Below are 21,938 nucleotides of genomic sequence, written 5' to 3' on the forward strand. Positions count from 1 at the left end.
AACATTCATCTGCCAGCACAGGGAGGTTGCCAGGAAACATGACTGTCTTCACATACAGCTCCAGGAAGAAAATAATTATAATGACTATAATCTTCAGTGAGGATCTGCAACCACACGCCTGTCCTCATACAGGTCTGGAGTAAAAATTACAAAATCCAAAACCAAGAAATTTATTTACAGCGGTCACCGGTTGGTGGTGCCTACCAGATATGAAAGCTCATAATTCAGCTACAGTAATTAAGGTATCATCAGAAATTTAACATGACAGAGTGATACTGTTGATCAGCAAGGGAAAGGATGACTTTAATTCTTGAACAACTGGTTAAGCAAATGAAAGGGGGAAAATGGTCTCTTACCTCTTGTCATACACAAAAATAAAATTTGGATGAGTTAAGAACCTACATGTGAAAGGCAAAATCGTAATACTTTTATAATAAAATATATTTTACTTTGAATCAAGTATTTCTTAAGTTAGAAAAAGCATTAATTATAAAATAACAATCTGCATTAAAAAGAACTTTCATTCAAAAGACAACATAGAGAACCTGAAAAATCAGAAATATTGGCAACACATAAAATGGACAACAGATTAGTATGGTAGGCAGCCTCCAAGATGGCCCCCATTGTTCTCTGCCTCCTGGTGCTCACACTCTGTGTTGTCCCTTCCCACATTATACCAGGCTTTGTGCAACCAAGCACACAGGGCAGAAGTAATGGTATGTTGCATCTGAGATAGGTTATGAGAAGACTGTAGCTTCTGTCTTGAGTCTTGGATCACTCACTCTGGGGAAAGCAAGATGCCACCTTGTGAGTATCCCTATGGAGAGGTCCTCATGGCAAGGAACTGTAGCCTCTAGCCAACAGCCAGCAAGGATAATCTTGGAAGTGGACTCTCCAGCCCCAGTCAAAGCCTTGAGGTGACTACAACCTCAGCCAGCAGTTGGACTGCGACCTCATGAGAAACCCTGAGCCAAAATCAGCCAGCTATGTTACACAGTAAGAGATAACTAACACAATTAGCATCCTTAATACATAAAGAGCTTCCATGAATAAATATAAAAAGACAATTGACCCCCCCCCCCCCCCCCGCCGAAAACAAAAAGGATAAAAACAGGGTTTTTACAAGAAGGGGAAACATAGTAAACATGAAGATGCACAACATCAATAATCAGGGCAACAATTGAAACCTACAATGAAATGCTCTTTTATATCCTTTAACTGACAAAAATTGAAGTCTGACTCCTAAGTGCTGGCCAGGATATGGAACACAAATAACCCTTATACAATGCTTGTAGGAGTGTAAAAATATTACAATAACTTTGGGAGGCAAATGTGGCATTATATTTTAAAACTGAAAATTAAGGAAGTCCTAGCCAGAGCAGTCAGGCAAGAGAAAGAAATAAAAGGCACCCAAGTAGGAAAAAGGGAAGTCCTATTTTCTCTGTGTTGATGATGATTCTGTACCTAGAAAACCCTAACGATTCCACCAAAAGACTCCCAGACCTCATAAATGACTTAAGCAAAGTCTCAAGATGCAAAATCAATGTACAACAATCAGCAGCATTTCTATATACCAGTAACATTCAAGCTGAGAACCAAATCAAGAATATAATCTCATTTACAATAGTCACCAAAAAAAAACCCAAAAAAACAAAAAACCAAAACTAGGACTGCTGAAATATTGCTGAAAGAAATCATAGGTGACACAAACAAATGGAAAATCAGTGTTCATGCATTGGAAGAATGAATATCATTAAAATGTCAATATTGCCCAAAGCAATATATAGATTCAACACTATTCCTATCAAATTACAAATGTCACTTTTGACAAAATTAGAAAAAATCATTCTAAAATTCATACGGAACAAAGCAAAAAGAATAAAGTGGAAGGTATCACATTACCTGACTTCAAACTATACCACAAGGCTACAGTAACCAAACCAGCATGGTACTGGTACAAAAATAGACACAATAGACCAATGGAACAGAGTAAGGACCCCTGAAATAAAGCTGCTGCACACCTACAACCAATTGATCTTCAACAAAGTTGACAAAATAAATAATAGGGAAAGTATACCCTATTCAATAAATAGTGCTGGGAAAACTAACCATATGCAGAAGAATGAAGCTGGACACCTACTTCTGACAATACACAAAAATTAAGATGAATTAAAGACTTAACTGAAAGACCTCAAGCTATAAAAAGCCTAGAAGAAAACCTAGAAAATACTCGTCTAAATATTGGCCTAGGCAAAGAATTTATGACTACATCCTCTAAAGCAAATGCAACAAGAACAAAAGTTGACAACTGAGACCCAACTAAACCAAAGAGCTTCTGCATAGCAAAAGAAACTATCAACAGATTAAACAGACAACCTACAGAATGGGAGCAAATATTTGCACACTACACATCTGACCAAGGACTAATATCCAGAATCTGTAAGGAACTTAAATCAGCAAGAAAATAACTACATTAAAAAGTGGGCAATGGACATGAACAGACACTTCTCAGAAGCAGCCAACAAACATGAAAAACTTCTATCATTAGTCAGCAGAGAGATGCAAATGAAAACCACAATATCAGCTCACACCAGTCAGAATGGCTACTGAAAAGTGAAAAAAAAAAAAAAAATATGTTGGCAAGGTTGTGAAAAAAAGAGAATGCTTATACACTGTTGGTGGAAATGCAAATTAGTTCAGCCCCTGTGGAAAGCAGTTTGGAGATTTCTCAAAGAACTGAAACTAGAATTATACCATTTGACCCAGCAATTGCACTACTGGGTATATACCCAAAGGAAAAGAAATCATTCTACCAAAAAGACATCTGCACTCGTGTATTTATCACAGCACTATTCACAACAGCAAAGACATACAATCAACCCAGGTGCCCATTAGTGGTTGACTGGATAAAGAAAATGTGGTGGGCAGGCACGGTGGTTCATGCCTGTAATCCCAGCACTTTGGGAGGCCGAGGCGGGTGGCCTGAGGTCAGGAGTTTGAAACCAGCCTGGCCAACATGGTGAAACCCTGTCTCTACTAAAAATACAAAAATCAGCTGGGTGTGATGGCGGGCACCTGTAATCCCAGCTACTCAGGAGGCGGAGGCAGGAGAATCACGTGAACCCGGGAGGCAGAGGTTGCAGTGAGCCGAGATTATGCCATTGCACTCCAGCTGGGTGAAAACAGCAAAACTCCATCTCAAAAAAAAAAAAAAAGAAAAAAAAAATGTGATACATACACACCATGGACTACTACACAACCATGGAAAAGAATGAAATATTATTTGCAATAACATGGATGCAGCTGGAGGCCATTATCCTAAGCGAATTAATGCAGAAACAGAAAACCAAATACTACTGCATGTCCTCACTTTTAAGTGGGAGCAAAACATTAGATAAACATGTACATAAAGATGGAAGCAATAGACACTGGGGATCCAAAAAGCGGGGAGCGAGAGAGGGGAGAAAGGCTTGAAAAAATACCTATTGGTTACTATGTTCACTATTTGAGCAAAAGGATCATTAGAAGTCCAAAGCTGAGCAGCACACAATAAATCCACGTAATAAGCCTGAACATGTGCCCCTTGAATCTAAAAGTGTAATGAAAACTGTAACGATGACCTGGCAATTCTACTCCTCGGTACAGATTTTAGAGACACTCTTAAATCAGTAAACATGTACATAGATAGACATAAGCAGTATATTTTTACCAGCAAAACTAATAGCCCAAATGTCCATCAACAAGAGGATGGATAAATTGTGTATGCTTTTATAATGGAATACTATACACAATAAAATTATGCATAAACAAGGATAAATCTTAGAAATGATGTTGAGTGAAAAAGCCAAGTCTCAAGATACAATTGAATATTTAAAATATTTGATAAATGGGATATTAAAATCATAAATATATAAATCAGTGTACAAATCAATTCATTTTCTTTAAACTACATAAAACTTTATCAAGTGATAGAAGTAGCACTAACCATTTATCAATCACTAATAATTTTCAAGTTGTTTAAACAAATGGGTTGGTATAATCTGTTTGATATGGCTGTCACCAGGTAAACGACGCCCCTGTGATTTGACACAAGGAACTGCAAACTCTTCCAGTGACTTCCCCCATTCAACTGATCGTTATCATTAGTTTACTATCCACTGTCTGGCACCTGAAGAGAGGGGACAGGCAACAGATTGCCATCTCACTTCCTACCCTCATCTCACCTCCTACATCAGCACAGCACCATCTGGGTGCTGGCTATATGCCAAGAGCCAGTGGCAGGAGCTCTCAGCCATAGAAGAGAATGGAGAAAAGGGTGAGAGGGAGTAAGATGGTTGGGGATTGCTGATCTTGCTTTGCCAGAATTGGAAGCTTGTAGTTTTTATCTGTCTCACTCCACACTCAGACAGTGCTTCCACTGCACCCACCTGGTAATATTCTATTTGTTAAACTGGGTGATACATTTATCTTATAATGGTTCATAACATACATATACATATAAACTCCTCAGGGTGGAGATTCTGGGTTTACCAAATCAGGTCATCAAATGCTCCCATTCTCCCTAACAGTGCTGTTACAGCTCACAAAAAACAAGTGAGAAATCTTGTCAAACTGAAATTGTGTTGAAAGCAAGACACGAATTGTGTCTTAGAATTCCCCCATTTGTATCAAAAGAAAGAAATGAGGCTATTTTGAAATGGCTTATTCTTAGGAACTTCAGTCAGTTGCCCAATACACTGTCCCCTAAAAGCTAACATTATCTAATACTTTCAAGGGTGGTTGTCCAACTTCTCTCAGAATTTACTCTTCAAAATGTATGTTTGCCAATTCCCCAATCTTTTGGTGCCTCTTATGTTTTCTGTAGTTTCCCTAATTCCTGACAGTGACTATCCTCAAGAATACATTGATCCTAGGTATAGGAACTCATAGAAGTAAGTTCATTGTTTCTTAAGCATTTTTTTTTTAAACCTAAGCTAATACAAGTTGAGAATCCCAAATTCTAAACTCCAAAATCTGAAACTTTCTGAGCACTGACATGATGCTCAAAGGAAATGCTGACTGGAAAATTCTGGATTTGGGGATTAAGGATGCTCAACTGGTAAGTATTTAATGCAAATATTAAAAAAGAAAAAAGAAAAAAAAAACAACAACAACACTTCTGGTCCCAAGTATTTCAGATAATACTTACAATCTGTTCGTTCTTCAAAATAAAATCCCTTTCAATGAGCCTGGAGAACCTTTTCATTTGTTGTTATTGTTATAAGGACGTTATCTGCCCCTCACAAATAGGATGTGATTTCCCTGATCTTAGTTTCGATAATAAAAGCCTTTTTCATTGTTTTGCGCTCCCCACCCCAAATGTCTGTCCATCTGAAGTTTTAACAATTGACACTATTTTCCTACTATTTTGTTTTGTGTGTTCCTACTTCCAAACTTGGGACTGATCTCTAAATTTTCATCTCAACAATCACAGCCTCTCATTGTTCAGCATCTACCCTGAATTTTATTCCCTTTTCTGAGTTTCTAAAAGTTTGCAGTCATAGTTTCATATTTCCATTTTTTAAAAGGTGAATCTTCTGAAATTAGACTTTCTGAAGTTACAGATAATATGTCACTAATTATGGCAAATGTTCTTCCCATGCTTTGAAATGCCAGGAAGACCTGGGTGTTGTAACTGATCAGGAATCAAGCCAGAGCACAGGAAATGCTGTCCAGCGTGTAGTGGCTAGACTGGGCTATGAGGTACAAGGAAAGTTCTTATGGACGCAGTGGATAGATAGTGTAAAAGGAAAGTCTATGCAACACAGCTACTGGAGAAGAAAGATAAATCCAAATTATTGCAAGCAATTTAAATTCACTCTAAAGAGACAGTGAACTTTTTTTTCCCCCTTTAGGAAAGCTTAGAGAAACCAAAATTAGAATAAAATTTCCAAAACTGCTTTGCAAGAAAAAAAACAGTTGTCCCACTTACGGAATTTGTCATCTACTCTGTATTACCTGAGACTTGGCACATTCAAGAACAAAATCATCACATCTCTGGTTCACAGAGCAATGAAAGATCACACACTAAACACCTTAACAGGCCATGAAAAGATTGTTTTATTCCATGAAAATATTCTCAACAGAGAACACTATCTTTAAATGAAGGATTTACCATTAAGAAATCAACATGTGCACAAAGAGAGTAAAAATTACCAAAAAATTAAAGATTTTTTGGGACAATTCACATGTTCAAAATTTAAGAATGATTTAAACTGTGCAAGTACAAATGTCTTTCCTATTATAATAACCCATATACAGGTTGCACTATTCCACGTCAAGGAACTTGCCTCCTACGGAAGCAAATCCTGCTTTTAGAAAAACAAACAGTAGCTTGAAAAGAACAGTTAGTCCTTACAAGATAGTCTTAAACTTTGCCCTCTGTGGCTGTTAGCCAAAAAACCATAAGCACTTCAGGCTTTGTACAGAAGACAAACATAGCCAGATCACATTTCCTCCTCATTGCTAACCTTTAAAATAAAAATAGCACTAGATTTTAAAACTACTTCACGTAGTCTGTCAGTACTGAATAATGTCACATTATATAAATAACCCTGTAACGAGATTCAATATCTAAACTTTATAGTTTACTAGCTGCAAAGGTAATACACTATATGTCAGCTGTGTAACAGTGGTGACTTGATCTTATGAAGGCAGTAACTTTCACACAATTGTCATTTAGCTTTAGTATAACTGGTAGTATGATTCAAATAACACTGGGAAAAAGTTATTAAAGCAGTCACACAGCTTCTAAAATATTGCTTAAAATTCAATAATACACAAACCATTTCACGTTCTTTCTCCCCTCAAAACAGTAAAGAATCAAATTAATGAAGATTCAGTGGTACAAATAACCCCCCACCTGCCCCATCTCCCTATTACAACACCACTAAGAAATTAGTTAAGATACAAGTCATTAACAGAATCACAAATGCGAGGCAGGACACCATGAGCAACAGGAGCACTAACAACAATCCTATTTACAAGTATAAACATACAGAAATTCCATTTTACAAGTAAAAGTGCACATAGATCATTACAAAGTTTCACTAAATTTTATCAGGTTCAAACAAAAGCATCACGTGGAAACAGACTATCATTGTAATTATCAAACATGATCGTCATAACCCCAAATAAAAAGACAATTGGGGGAGGTCCATAAAACTTCTCATAAAAACACTGAGGAAAGTAAAATGGACTTGGACATGTCTTTAGTTTGATGCATAAATTTGAAGATGCACCATTGTATATGGTAGAGCTCTAATAGCCACCTACCGAGGCTACGTCGGTAGCTGCAGCAGTGCTGCAGAGTTAAAGGAGGTCGCACTGAGCTGACACATAAAGCCCTTTGTGGGATACTGTAGTGGTAGTGTTGGCAATCAACAGATTTAGGCACTCTAGTTTAAGGCAGCATTTGAATGGAAGCAGCTGACTTTTGACAACAGTCCTTTGTCTTGAGGTGGTGAGTATCTTCCGTGTTTATTATGCCAGGATTTCAGTGCTGACTATAGATTCTTCCCAGACTGAGGTGCTGAAGATGTGTCACGTTTCAAAGAGTTCTTTCAACTGGGCTGCAGGCTACAGCAGAGATGTTTTCTTTTTCTTATCATAAATACCTCAGCTTCACAGGCTACTTCTTCGTAATGCCAAAACTGGAATGTTTGCAGTGGGGAGGTTATAGCAGTGTGCACAAATACTAGGATGGAAACATTCGTGCTGGAGATGTTTGACAAAGTGATTTGCACTACAAATGTAAAACAAAACAAAGGCTTTGACAAGAACAAGGGAATCTAAAGACATGCCTGAAAAATCTAGCTCAGTCACTCTAGACATGCAACAGGATGTTAAGCAAGCACGGAGGTGGCACAGGCAGACACTGACAGATGGCAAGGATCTGACAGATAGTGGGTCTAAAAGCCAATTAAAACAGAGCTGGGAGGGAGACAATCCTGTTGGGACGCTAATGTAAGACACATTTTTTGACAGCTCTGCATTCTTTATTGATTAGACAGCAATAAAATAAATAGAAAAATGGTACACTATTGTTGGCTTTTTCTTTTGTGGGAGTAACTGTGAACTAAGAACTTAAGGGTTGGTATGATTTTTTAAAACAATGTATGGAAATGCTAATGAAGTTAGTAAAAAATAATCATGTCTACATGCACTCATGCAACTTGCTTCTCTCACTCTCTTTGAGCCTGACAACTCTAATACCCTCCCCCCAAAAGCAGCTGCATGTAACCTCCTTCAACATCTTGCCCATTTCCTCAGAAACCCTCTTCAGGAACCTGCAGTCCAGGAGGAAAAAGAAAAGAACAATTACTGAAGACCTTTGGTAAAACCAAAAGGGGTGTTCAGTTTAAAGTGCCTGTCCCAAATGTCTCTAATCATTTTACAGTCAGCTACTGAAAATACCAGGAGAATTTAAAACATAGGCAAAATTAAAAACCAATCTTACTGCTTCTTCACTTTACTTCCCCACACCACTGACTCAGGGTGTGATCACATAACCAGCACTGCACAGTCCTTGACTGCACAGTGTTTCCAACAATGCTTGCTGAAATTAACTGGAAAAATTTATCTATCCTAATAACTAACGATTCAGCTAAAATAACAAAATGCCCTAAAGGGTGGTATACGTATCTTCCTTTAACCCAGATAGTCAAAAAGTTTCTCCTTTAAAATAAAATCTGTCAAAACTTCCCCTCCATTCAACATTTCCTCTATCTTCAAATGTGCATTTTTCTATATAACTATGTATTTTTCTGTGTAACTGCTAAATGCTAAATAATCACTAAAGTGGTATTTCCCAAAAGATATTTTCAAGATCAAACATACAAAGTATAAGATTAGTTTGGAAAGAAGCCTGTAAATTATTGAAAATTACCAGTTAACCTCAAAATATTTTGAGGTCTCAAACAAAATCTCTTTTATTCACCTAAGAGCTAGACCAGGAGATTTATTTTGCAACTCTCTTTAAATCTATTTAAATAGATTATGTGCTACGTGTTTATTTTCTTCCTTTAGGAAACCAAAGTTAAGAAAAGGGAAGAAAATGAAAATGATTTTATTATTTTACCAAATTTCCAACTACTATTTTTCTTCTTGAAAACTGTAGCTACAAACTCAAACTCCTAGAAGAAACCACTCTTTGGGTAGTCGGCTTTCCATGGCATTTCAGAGCAGTTTCACTTATTCAAATTCACTATAGTCACTGTGTTTTCTGAAGTAAAGGGGGCAGAGAGCATTACTATCCATGAATTCCTGCCCAATAAATCAAATTCTATTTGTAAGGCAGAAAAACACAAATCCTTCACACAGACTTAAGCAGGACATAAAGCAAAAGGCATCAATTAAGCTTCACACCAACATTACTCAAACAGTAAAGTGCCACAAAATGTTTCTTGTGGTAATATTCACAAGATCAAGCCTACACTCAGCTCACATAGTGAACAATTAATCTTGGATGCCCTTTAAGTTTTCTTATTTTTTTCAACCTATTGAATGTGTTTTCATTTTATGTTACTCTTTCTATGTCACACACGGCACAAAGGTGCCTGGTTACTTTAGATATAAGTTACTGCACCTTTACTGTTTTTCTCTAGAGTTACATCTATGTATGACGTGGGAACGTAGCCTTCTTCACCGTTCTGTCTCCGAGTTCTTGTCCATCCGTCACCTTTGTCCTCCTCTATAATGTAGAGAACTTCACCTTCTTTCATTGCTAGAGTACCTTCATTATGTCCTAGATGAGAGTTTTCACAAGCGTAATTTAAGAAATGTGATATATTTTTTTAAAGTTACAAATACAACACACAAAATACAATGAAACCCTATTAGATTTCAATGTATCTGGAACTACTGATTCTCATTAGCAACATCTCTATTATGCTTTGTGGTTTACCCAGCACTTTCATATTCATTCTCCCATTTGAGCTGCATAATAAGCCTGCAGGGCTGGATAACATCACCCCCATGTAACAGATGAAGGTAACTGAGCCACAGTGACATTACATGAGTTGACAGAGTATTCTAATTCCTATGTCACTATTCCAACTCTTTACCCAAATTTTAGTGTCTTACTATCTAAAAAAATTCATTAGGTATGGATTAGGAAAATAGTAACTAGAGAGCAAAAGAGTGGGAAGAAAGAAGGAAAAAATACCATTTGAAGGGAGAGCAGAGAAAAATACAGGTTTGACTCTAGAGGTGGCAGAAACAGAATGGCCATACACAACTCTTTTACTCTCTATCCCCAACCACCCCCAACCTGCTTAGCAGTAACAATTTTCACAAGTGAATCTTCATTTAACATGTGCTAAATTACTTCCCGACTCTCTAGATTACATTATAGCAAGTGTTTTGTTTTGTTTTGTTTTGTTTTAGAGATAGGGTCTTACTGCCCAGGCTGGATTCGAACTCCCGGGCTCAAGCAATCCTCCCACCACAGCCTCCCAAGTGTCTGGGACTACAGGCACACATCACTGCACTTGGTTGCAAGGTCTTAAATTTAATATATTTTCTAATAAGAAGTTACTAGAGACTTTGCTCAATTTTAAACCAACACGAAGTGGGGAGAAGGACCTTAAATCAAGCACCATTTTACAACAGTTTTTTAATGAAAGTGTTACTCAGCTCTCCTGCTAGTTGAGGGAGAGTATTTTTCAGAGTCCAGGAGAAAGAGGAACTAAAAATCTGCAGGAGAGGGCCTCAGTGCCTTACTTCCCTTCCAGAGTTTGTTCTTCAACTTTCATGGGGTAAGAGATAGCACAGTCAGTAGCTACTACATTCTCTCCCACTTTCATCTAAACAGGTGGCCTACAGACTTAGTATATGATGATGGCATTCAGCTAACTATGCCTCGTGCCTGTATCTTAATGTTAGTAAGCTACAAGGAGGAAGAACATGAAGTGGCATCCACCAGCATCCCGCTTCCTGGGTTGGGCTACATGTTCAAGATGTCTCAACTTTGTTTAGGACATGTACACATTAGTAAGAACTCTGGTGAAAATTCTGCATTGACCAAAATTGATAATTAATTAATAATCTGTATTAGGATGCTAGTAACATGGGTAATTTCCTTTTAATTCCATGTATGGAAGAAAAATATCTACATTTATAATACAGTTAAAACAAAAGTATGCATACTAAAGAAATGGGATAATTTTCTTTTTTCTTTTTTCTTTTTTGAGACGGAGTCTCACTCTGTCGCCGGGGCTGCAGCGCAGTGGCCGGATCTCAGCTCACTGCAAGCTCCGCCTCCCGGGTTTACGCCATTCTCCTGCCTCAGCCTCCTGTGTAGCTGGGACTACAGGTGCCCGCCACCTCGCCCGGCTAGTTTTTTGTATTTTTTTAGTAGAGACGGGGTTTCACCGTGTTCGCCAGGATGGTCTCGATCTCCTGACCTCGTGATCCGCCTGTCTCGGCCTCCCAAAGTGCTGGGATTATAGGCTTGAGCCACCGCGCCCGGCCGAAATGGGATAATTTTCTGACAACGTGTATTACTTAAATAAGGACACTACAGTGAGTGACTCGATGTAAATACTTTTAAAGAACCAATTTTATCAAATACAATATTATTAAGAAAATCATACCATCAAAAGGGTAGATAGCTTTGCAGTGTCCAATAGCAGGTAAGGGATCATCATCCTCAAATTCATCATCAAACTCACTGTGGTGACCATGCTGTTGGGGTGGCCCACGGACTTCCTGGTTTGCATCATCAGTGTAACTTCCCTCAGGACTGTAAAACAAAAAATTATCTCTGATCAAGTATCATAAACATGAGAATTATATAGATTATTTATAAATTGATATCCTCAGGATCAATTCCAAAAATTAAATATTAATGACACGGTTTCCACTTAAGCCCTATTTTTTTCAAACGTCGAGTATACAAATTACTTCTAATACAAAATGCTGCTTTGCTGAATTTCCTGAAATAAAAAAATTACAAGATTACAATATTCTAGGCACAAAGTATTATTCAGTAAATACATCTCACTATCACCAGGTCTAGAGATAAAACAGAAAAACGTTCTAGACATTTGTCTTCCATCATCCCAAGTTTATCATCCTAAAATTCCTTAGGGGACCCATGCAGACCTATGTTTAGTTCACAAGCTTCAGGTTGAACTGTTTCTATTCTGGATCTGGAATGGCCATCAGAGCAAGCATCTGCATGACCAGTTCACAGGAAGTCCTGTAACCTAATCAGATGTAAGAAATGCACAGAGACTTTTGCTTGGGACTCTTGGAAGAGAACTCACTCTGTCCCTTTTCTACTGGACTTGAACCTGCAGGAATACTCACTTAGAGCTTTGGAGCCTTAAAATTAAGCCAACACAGTAGAAAGCACAGCTGTGAGGTGGACAGAAATCGAGTCCCGGGGATAACATCTGCGCTCCTAGATCAAGCTCTCCCTAAAGTCAGCCAATGAAGTCCATTTTTGGTTTAAGCCACAAGGGGTAAAGTATTCACTCTGTCACTGAAAATTAGAAGATTCTCAACTAAAATAAAACATAAAGTAAATTTCCAACTAATCATGGTAACAGGGAAGTTGGTAACTTAAAAAATCCAAAAAAGCAGGTAATACAAATATAATTTATTTTTCTTAAAATTTTTTAAATCAGAGAAAAATGTTAATAATTTTGCTGAAGAATCCAATGACTGAATTAGATTTAATAATGGAAAATTTTACAGAATTAGATTTTAACAGTACTTTCAGTAAGCCTGAAGCCAGAGAAATAACACATGCCAAAGAAATTAGATCCTTTTAATCTGAGTTTTACCTAATAACAAAAACCAGTAATTTGTGGGTATCTCTTGACAGATTAAAGATACGTACTCTTTCAAGAAGTCATACTATTATTACCACTATTTACTACTAGGTGCTTTAGGTACATTATTTACTTTTATACTAACAAACCTAAAGGGTGGATGTTTTAACCTCCATTTTATACTTCAGGAAATTGAGATTCAGGGAGCATTAAAAATGAACTTGCTTAGATTACACTATAATTAAGTAGAAAACTAAGAGTTGTTACTAGGCCGCTCACATTCTTCTCTAAGATGAATCCTAATTTGCGGACTTTTATTCTGGAAAAAAAGATACAATACATCAAGAAAGAAATGTCCCAGTGGTACAGAAACTTAGCAAAGTGTCTTTTGGAAGCTCTGGTCCAAACTAACAATACGTGTTTTTTTTCTTCACAAAACTCTGAGCTATTTGATAGCAAAATTTTTCTTTGGCATAAGCGACCCTAACTCCACTTGAACCTTAAGAAACCTTCCAATGCCTGAGGAGCCTACGCCCTCAGACTGTAGCTCCAAGAATTTTCTATGTTCCTAGCTCTGTGTTTGGATGCATGACAAACTAGGATTGAATAGCAAGATGAACTTTCCTACTTCATCTGTAATTGTCACTAAAGAAAATTACTTAGGTTCAAAAGACTGAGGTTATTAAAAGCTGAACTTGTTAAATTTGGAAGAAAAAAACGAATTGTATAAAGTTTAGGACAAAAGGTTGAGAAAACTTTGGGGAGAAGAAATACAAATAAAATACAAAAAATGACCTTTCTCGTCCCTGTGTTACAAGATGATTTATGTCACTGCTATGTCTTCTGTCTCCTCTCCCACCTGTTTTGCCTTCAACTTCAGAGAGCCAAGCCTTAGGAAAAAAATAAGCAAACAACTGAGCTCAATAAATACGTTTAAAAGCTCATAAGTTATACTTCTACATTTAAAATGTGTTTGTTTTTATAATTATGTAATTCTTAGACATGTGAAACCTTTATTCCAAATTGGTCAAATGATCAACTTTATAGCTGATTCAAAAAAACAGTATAAATATTTAATTTTATATAAAGGTCTAAATAAAAAACTTCAAGGAGATTAAATAACACACATCACAATAACACTTTTAGATCATAAACCCTAACATTAAATATAAACATTTGAAGATAATTCTAAGAAAAACCAATCTATCATAATGAAGTTTATAAAAATAATTTATCTTGACAACTGCTGAATAACAACTCTACCTCATTCTTATGGATTTCCATTCGTAGGCGGTCAATGTTATTCATGGTCTCTGCTAATTTAGGCTGCAAACTCCCTGGATCCCCCATTTGTGGATTCTTCTCATATACATCTTTCATTTTGTTGAGTGCATCTCTAAAAAAGAGAAGGGAACCACAGAATTAAATATTAACTTCATATGCTTCCAGATAAAAGAGTTTTATTTGACTCTGGGGACTCATACGCAGCTTAATCTTAAGTAGAGTCATATCTTTTAAAGTTTGTCTAACACGACCTGATTAAAGACAATTTGCATAAAGGTGATAACATATATAGAGTCAGTAATTTATCAAGACAATCGGAATACCAAAAGAGAACAGAGTTCATTTCTTATTTCCTGCTTTCTAAACAAGGAATTTTATTTAGATGTATATATACAAACACACACACACACACACAAAATCAAGGGCTAGAATAACATTCTTCAGCTCGTCATGTCCCAAATCAAATTCATTATATTCCAACTCAGCCACACTATTCCACAGTGTTCCTTAGCTCATACATCATCATTGTCCTCCCACTCACCTCTGCTAGAAATAGAAATGGCAGCTTTAACTTGCCCCCACCCAAAGTCAGTCATTTGCCAACTCCTCTCAACCTACCTCCTATTCTCTAATCATATCACAATCGGTTATGCCTCAATTAGCTGTTCTTGACTCTAACATCTGACACTATTGACTAACACTCCTCAATACTCTCTTCCTTCATGACTTCCTAGAGGGTACATTTTCTTTTTCCTCTTTCTCATAATCTCCCTCACTGGCTTCTTTCTCCTCCTTTGTTCAACCTTTAAATGTGTATTACATAAAATGACAAAGGTTTCTTCACGTCTCTTCCTACAGTCTTGTTTGAGGATGATCTCTTAATTGTTTTAATATCATCTATGTTCAGATGATTTTCAAATGCGTATCTCCAGACCTCTTTCTCTCCTGAACTCTAGATTCATATTTCTAAACTCAACTGGACACTTCCAATATGGACTTTTCACATTTGAAAAATCAACATAAACAAAATCTTTATCTTTGCCCTAAACTTTTTTCTTATTGTTGCAATTAAATCTATAGCTGCAAGCCTTCTTTTTTTTTTTTTCTAAGCTTCCTCCATGTCTTCTCTTCTCCAGCATCCAATCAGGAGAAAAGTACAACCTACTTTGGCTTTGAAATGATTCTTTTATCTATTCCTCCTTTCTATTCCCATGGCCATACCTTAATTTAGGCCCTCAGCATCTCTCACCCATATTGTTAAAGTCTTCTACCTCCAATCTCTTTCCTATACTATTTACCCTTCATACAGCTTTCAATTATCTTTTAGCACACAGAGCTAATAATGTTACCCCTTCTCTCAATAACTGGGGACTGTAATACCTACAGAACTCCACAGAAAAGCATTCAGAATTTTTCACAAGTCCTATACTTCTTCATCCTCAACTTCTATTATTATGCTCCACATAATTTTGAACCAAATCTCTCTGGATTAGCACTAATTCCAGGCCATGGCAAGAACATTAACATTTCTGTGCCTTTATTCTTGTTTTGGACATGGAGATATCTGAGAAAAATTTGAGTCACCAGAAGCAACATTCAGGTTCCAAGCTGAGGTCAAACCAGTAATACTCTGGCCTTTCTGCTTGTATTCTCATATTCTGGACATGTATCCTTTTTGCAGTCTACTCATTTAGTGCAATGTTTCTCACATTTTTGTGCTTTTTGTTGATCTTGGTGTTTAAAATAGCCCCTAAGCATGGCAATGAAATGCTGTCTAGTGTTCTTAAGCAAAAGAAGGACGTAATATTATTACTTACAGAGAAAATACATGTCTTAGATAAGCTTTGTTCAAGCATGAGTTACAGTGCTATCAGAAAAAATTCAAACTTAATAAATCAACATCATATATGAAATAAGGTGTTTTTGCACAGGAACACAAATAAAAAAAGGTTGTGTGTCAATCAGCTGATGGAAACATTGTGACCAGTGGCTACCTAGAACCTAACCCTGTATCTCCCCAAGAGCAATGTTTCAATATTCCATAATTCAGGGTTCACAGTGACTTTACAGAACACAGCTACTGTGAATGAGAATCAAAGGTATTGCAATATTTCATATGATTAAGCGCCACTTCATATCTGATACACTAATTCTTAACATCAAAACTTCAATCTCTCATGCTACAATTTAAGCTCCAATTTTATCCTCAGTGAAGATCTAGCAAGTCACCAATTCACTGTAATAACACTTTAATTATCATATATAATTCTATGTCCATTAAAAAAAATTAAACTAGAGGAAACTTCTTGTAAAAATGAAATAAAAAAGTAAACCTATGTGTGAACAAATATGAAGCTGTTAGTAATCAAGCACTGTCTGCCAAATGTTTTGCTACATACAAAACAGCCTCAGGTTGCTAATGAAATCAATTCACATATAAAAGCAAAATGAAAATGTATCAAAGAACAACAGGTGGTTAGTGTTGGTGAAACTACTCTTGACAATAAAACATTGAGAAATTTTTTGCAAATTAATGAAGGCATAAATATACACTATTAGCATCCAATAAAAATCTGCAACCAAGGAAATTCTCTAACCTATGACAGGGTAACCATAAAAATTTCCAGGGTAGGAGTATAATTTTCTCTCAAAAGATATTTCAATTGGTATATATGATTTTTAAGGCTTCTGTATATCATACTTAAGGGTGTCACTCAAAGTAGATCCTAAAATAAGCAATAATGATAGAGAAAACTTAAAGGAATAATACTTTTGGTCTGACTCCTTCTGTAGTTCTCTGTTAAGTTCATCAATGCGCTGCTGTAGTTTTTTACGTCTCTGTTCTGGTGGCAGATGACTGAAATCTTCTAGTGCTGGGCCCTGAAAAGAGAATCTAAATCATTATAACGGACATTTTCAGGAAACGTTATTTTTAAAATATACCTGCTATAAAATAAGAATACATACCAATCTTAAGTTTAATTTCAAATTTGCCTCAAGCAACCCCTTAAAAAAAATCTACACAGATGTGTGTGTTTATGCGTATATGTTAATGAAACAATGTACTGAAGAAAGAGCTCAAATTTCATTCATTTTATAAAACCATGTAACAGAATAGGTAAAATCATACCCAGATACAGATAACCAGTAGGTAGTATCACATTACTTTCCAATCTTGGCAGATTATAATGAATACATGTAAACCTTCTTACAGCAACAACAACAAAATGGAAACACATAACATTTCTTGTCTATACAGGGTATTGTTTTATATATAACATATCACAACATTTCCAAATAAAACCCATTGCCATGACATTCAGAATGTTACAAATGTTCAAACTGAAAATATGAATATAATTAAGAAACTTACCTCACAAAGACAATCTAATGAAATATACTTTGATACTACATACAGTCTTTGAACGATTGATTAAACCATTCAAAACATACCTGGTCATTAAAAACCAAAGACAGAACTATCCACTGAGCAGAAACTATATTCCAACAAAGAGTGTATTTTCAATTAACCTTTTGTAAACCAAATAACATACTTCAGTTGTTACTGAAAGAAGGATAAAATCCTTCTTTAGCAAAGATCCTTGATGTCTGAAAAATTTTTTAAATTTTGATATTCAAGAAACTATGCAATTTAAGAAAAAGTACTAGTATCTAAATGTAAACATCTGATCCAACTGACATCTTTTCCCTTAAATGTTATTTTAATCACTGTTACTTATGTTATTACAGATTACAACAGAACCAATATTAGCAACTATTGAATCTATTTAATATAAACCTATATTACTTAAATCTTTATATATACTCCAGAAATTGATGATGCCTATCACTATTCATTTTCTTTTCAAAATGGTTATTTTAAGAATATTAATATGAGGCCAGGCGCAGTGGCTCATGCCTGTAATCCCAACACTTTGGGAGGCTGAGGCGGGTGGATCACCTGAGGTCAGGAGTTTGAGGCCAGCCTGGAGCCTGGCCAACATGATGAAACCCCGTATCTACTAAAAACACAATAAATTAGCCAGGCATGGTGGTGGGCGCCTGTAATCCCAACTACTCGGGAGGCCGAGGCAGGAGAATCACTTGAACCCGGGAGGCAGAGGCTGCAGTGAGCCGAGATCGCGCCACTGCATTCCAGCCTGGGAGACAAGAGCGAGACTCCATCTTTAAAAAGAAAAAAAAAAAGAAAAGAAAAAAGCATATAAATATTCAATTTGTTAAAGTGATGCTAAAAGGAGCTCTCAAAACAAATACATTCTTGCTCTTTGGGCCACTTATGCCTGTAACATATGCTAAATAGCTTTATTTCACCATGTGTAAGAATGAGTCACTTACTTTCAGAAAAGAGAAAACTCACTCCTAGGATGAGCTATAATTAAATGTAAAATTTAATTAATAACAGAATCCCTAGTCTCTTTCCCCAGTGGCCTGTACATTATGGATATTCAACAAGCTTGCTAGAAAAACGCAGGGGATCCTAAGTATTTTTTATTTTTTTTCATTTACCAATCACTAGAAACAAGGATCTCAATCAACCCAATCTGACCTAAATAAATCAATAGTGAAATTTCCTTTGTTGATTTCCTTTAGATTTACTGGTTAATTTGTAACATAAATTTGTCGTATTTTATCTAATTTGGAGTTGAAGGTTTTTTGTAGAGACAGGGTCTCATTCTGCTGCCCACAATGGAATGCAGTTGAGTGATCATAGCTCTCATGGCTCACTATAGCCTCGAACTCCTGGGCTCAATCAATCCGCCCACCTTAGCCTCCCAAATAGCTGGGATTACAGACAAGGAGTACAGGTTTTGAAAACTAGCATATATATGCCAAAAATAAACTTCCTAATTTATATTTTAAAAAATATTTCTTAAAATCTTGAAAAAGTATTGAATAAGATGAAGAAATGCATGTCAACATACTGTGGGTTTTTTGTTGTTAAAATTATGATAAACTCACAATAATCTACAAGTAAATCTGCCAGAATTCCACATATCCCTTATCAAACCCTGTTCTCAAATTTATGAACAGTAAATACTGAGGCACTTACATTTTGAATATCCCATTTGATATTAGAACCCTATTCTTATATAGAATATGAGAATTAAACTTAACTTTATTTCCTATGGATGTTCAGAAGACCTCTGGGACATTTAACAACCTCTCTTACTACAAAGGAATTTATAAAAGGCTGATTCCAACAGTGTAAAAAAAGAGTAATCTATTTTTCAGTAGCTTCCTACACAATAATTTTGGGGTTAGTTCCTAATGTAGATCCATTAATTTGTTTGAAATAAACATACCAAGGAACATCCCAAACCCATACACACCTTCTCTGCCACCGCCCCCGCTGCCTGCCAAACACACACAGGATATTTAGATCATATGTGCTTCTATTCTCCTTCAATAGTACAGAAGAACCAACGACTAACTCCATAATGATACTAGCAGGAAATTTTTCTTTCTTTCTGGAAAAATCTAATGATTCTGGTGATAAAACTACAAATCAAATGTATATGATTTTTTTAAAGGCTGTTAAGAAAAATAATATTTGCTAAATTTTCCTTCTGCATAACAAACTGTGGCTCTACCACGTAATCTTTAAAAAATGTTTAACCACAATTTTACCCTCTTCTGTAACATGACAAGGACTCCATTCAATGACATTTAAGAACTTAATGGGTTGATGACAATTAACCACATTATTTTCTAATCTTATGACATCAAGAGTACTGGCATATGCTGGACTATGAAACTATAAAAAGAAAAAACACACAAGGTGAAAACGTGGGATGTAATTTACCACTTGCTTTGAATTAAACAAAACAATGTTCTGAGATTACTTAATGTTGGCACAGTATATAGATCAGCACATAAGGCTTACCATCTTCACCGACCACTGAATAGTTCAATGGAAAACAGAAAGAAATGGTAAATTATTCACAGGAAACCATAATACAGAAGATGCAATAGCCTATTCTTTTTTACAATACTAAAATAAATCACATACATTTCACAATTCAAACAATTATGCCAGAAAAACCATTTTAAGCACATTTTGGAAAAGTAAATTACTTGCAAAAAAAGAAAAAAAAAAAGCATACACTGATAATGGGCAGATATTTTCTATGTTTAACTAAAACTTAAAAATAAACATTCTATCTGTAATCATGCATTTTATTTTAAAGTGAATTTTATGTAAGTGGATTTCACTTCTATAGCAGTTTATTCTCAAATTACTAACATTTGAAAAGGTGAATATGAGCTCTAAGATTAGACATTTAAAAAGAAATCTTACGTGAAATATTAAAAAAATAGAATGTTCTTTCCAGTGCATTAAAGAAAACACTATTATCTACATTTTTATAGTTCCAAGTACTGTTTGAATTTAAATATACCATGGTTAGGTGAGGGAACATTTTTACTTTCATTTTAAGATCTTTTTAAATGTAGAGATACATTAAAAACACATTATTTTCAAAATAGTGAGTTATCCAGATTCAAGTTTCCCATACACATTTCCTAATACATACAAATATATAGGTTGAATTTTGCTTTAAAAATATAGCTTCTATTTTTCAGGTTTTATTTTAAAATCCATATGCTTGAATAACACTAAAAACATAACTTCAATTTATAGAAAACTGATTAAAATGTATTCTTTCTGAAAATATGAAATGACACAGATTCTGAAGAGACCAACCATAGTGCTCTTATACAATAACAATACTTTATATATGTATATATATGTGTGTGTATATAGATATAGATATGAATATGAATATGGATATATCTCCCACATTTTGTGGGTCAGTAGGATTCTCCAACTGGCACAGCATCTATCTAGCATCCCAACTACACACACACACACACATACACACACACGGTGACCCAGAATATGCAACAGAGTTTTATAAAGTTAATCTTCACATTCATCTCAATTGGTGAGCAGCCTCTAAAATTTTTACTTTTCCCTGTTTTCTAAATCATGATGTTTTAAGAGAAGGTGTTGGGGAGATGTCAGGTAAAAAATTCACATTAAAAATATGAATGAATTTTAATAAATAATCTGACAAAAATATCTACCCCTTATCTCTGATGAGTTGGTCACTGCTATGCATTATCTTTCCAAATTAAGTTTAACATTCTTTAGACTGTCAGTATTTTTGAGAAACAAAAACCACAATTTACTTTGCTATGAAAAAACTCCTGGTAAGGAAATAAAAAGGTTTAAAGAAAGATATTCATGGTCTTTCAAAAATGTTATTAAACGAAATTATATACAGGACAAGCAACAAAACATTTAAAGTATCTGAATTTGACTTATCTGTTGATAATTTTCACCAGCGAAATTTCTAAGTGATTCAAATTATCTTTCCAATTTCTATATTAATCTTTTAGAGAAAGCATTAAGATAATTATAGCTGAAATATCAAAATTTTTAGCTGTTTGTTAATCTAGTCTTACTATCAATTGGAAATCTGATAATTAGATTTGGGGATATACAAAACTCAAGTTCTTTGTAAAAATAGTAGACATATATTCTGTGTAAGGTTTTAAACTAATACAGGTTCCACACAAAAATATCTTAGTCTCATATACAATTATATACTCATAAACTAGAAAATTTCATATACTCAACTACATTTAATAAACACAAGAGAGCTAAAAAGGAAATCATTTAGGCAATTACAATTATTAGGTGTATTTCATTTTACATAGGACAAAATTTCATGAGAACTACTCTGGAGAGAGAAAAGCTTAGAAAAAAGTCTCGGAAAGTCTATAAAGTCATAAATAATTCAGAGAGAAAAC

At 35.4% G+C, this 21,938-nt stretch overlaps 1 protein-coding gene across 14 annotated transcripts in view; it reads right to left on the bottom strand.

Moving 5' to 3' along the window:
* Positions 1-6,075: 6,075 nt before the first annotated feature.
* FNBP1L (formin binding protein 1 like) overlaps positions 6,076-21,938 on the bottom strand; it is a 106,542-nt gene continuing 90,679 nt past the window's right edge. For 4 of the 14 annotated variants that reach the window (XM_045367052.2, XM_045367034.2, XM_045367031.2 and 1 more), the window contains 7 exons: positions 20,008-20,022; positions 16,873-16,982; positions 14,082-14,214; positions 13,614-13,708; positions 11,634-11,782; positions 9,626-9,784; positions 6,076-7,783 (listed from right to left, as the gene is read on the bottom strand). In XM_045367052.2, the coding sequence (XP_045222987.2) occupies positions 7,602-7,783; positions 9,626-9,784; positions 11,634-11,782; positions 13,614-13,708; positions 14,082-14,214; positions 16,873-16,982; positions 20,008-20,022 (843 nt within the window). In that variant the 3' untranslated portion in view covers positions 6,076-7,601. Of the gene's footprint in view, positions 8,328-9,517; positions 9,785-11,633; positions 11,783-13,613; positions 13,709-14,081; positions 14,215-16,872; positions 16,983-20,007; positions 20,023-21,938 lie in introns of those variants that run through there. The other 10 variants (XM_074001306.1, XM_045367043.2, XM_074001326.1 and 7 more) reach the window with 4 other exon arrangements.

This window comes from Macaca fascicularis, chromosome 1 (assembly GCF_037993035.2).
Source record: "Macaca fascicularis isolate 582-1 chromosome 1, T2T-MFA8v1.1".
Taxonomy (NCBI): Eukaryota; Metazoa; Chordata; class Mammalia; order Primates; family Cercopithecidae; genus Macaca; species Macaca fascicularis.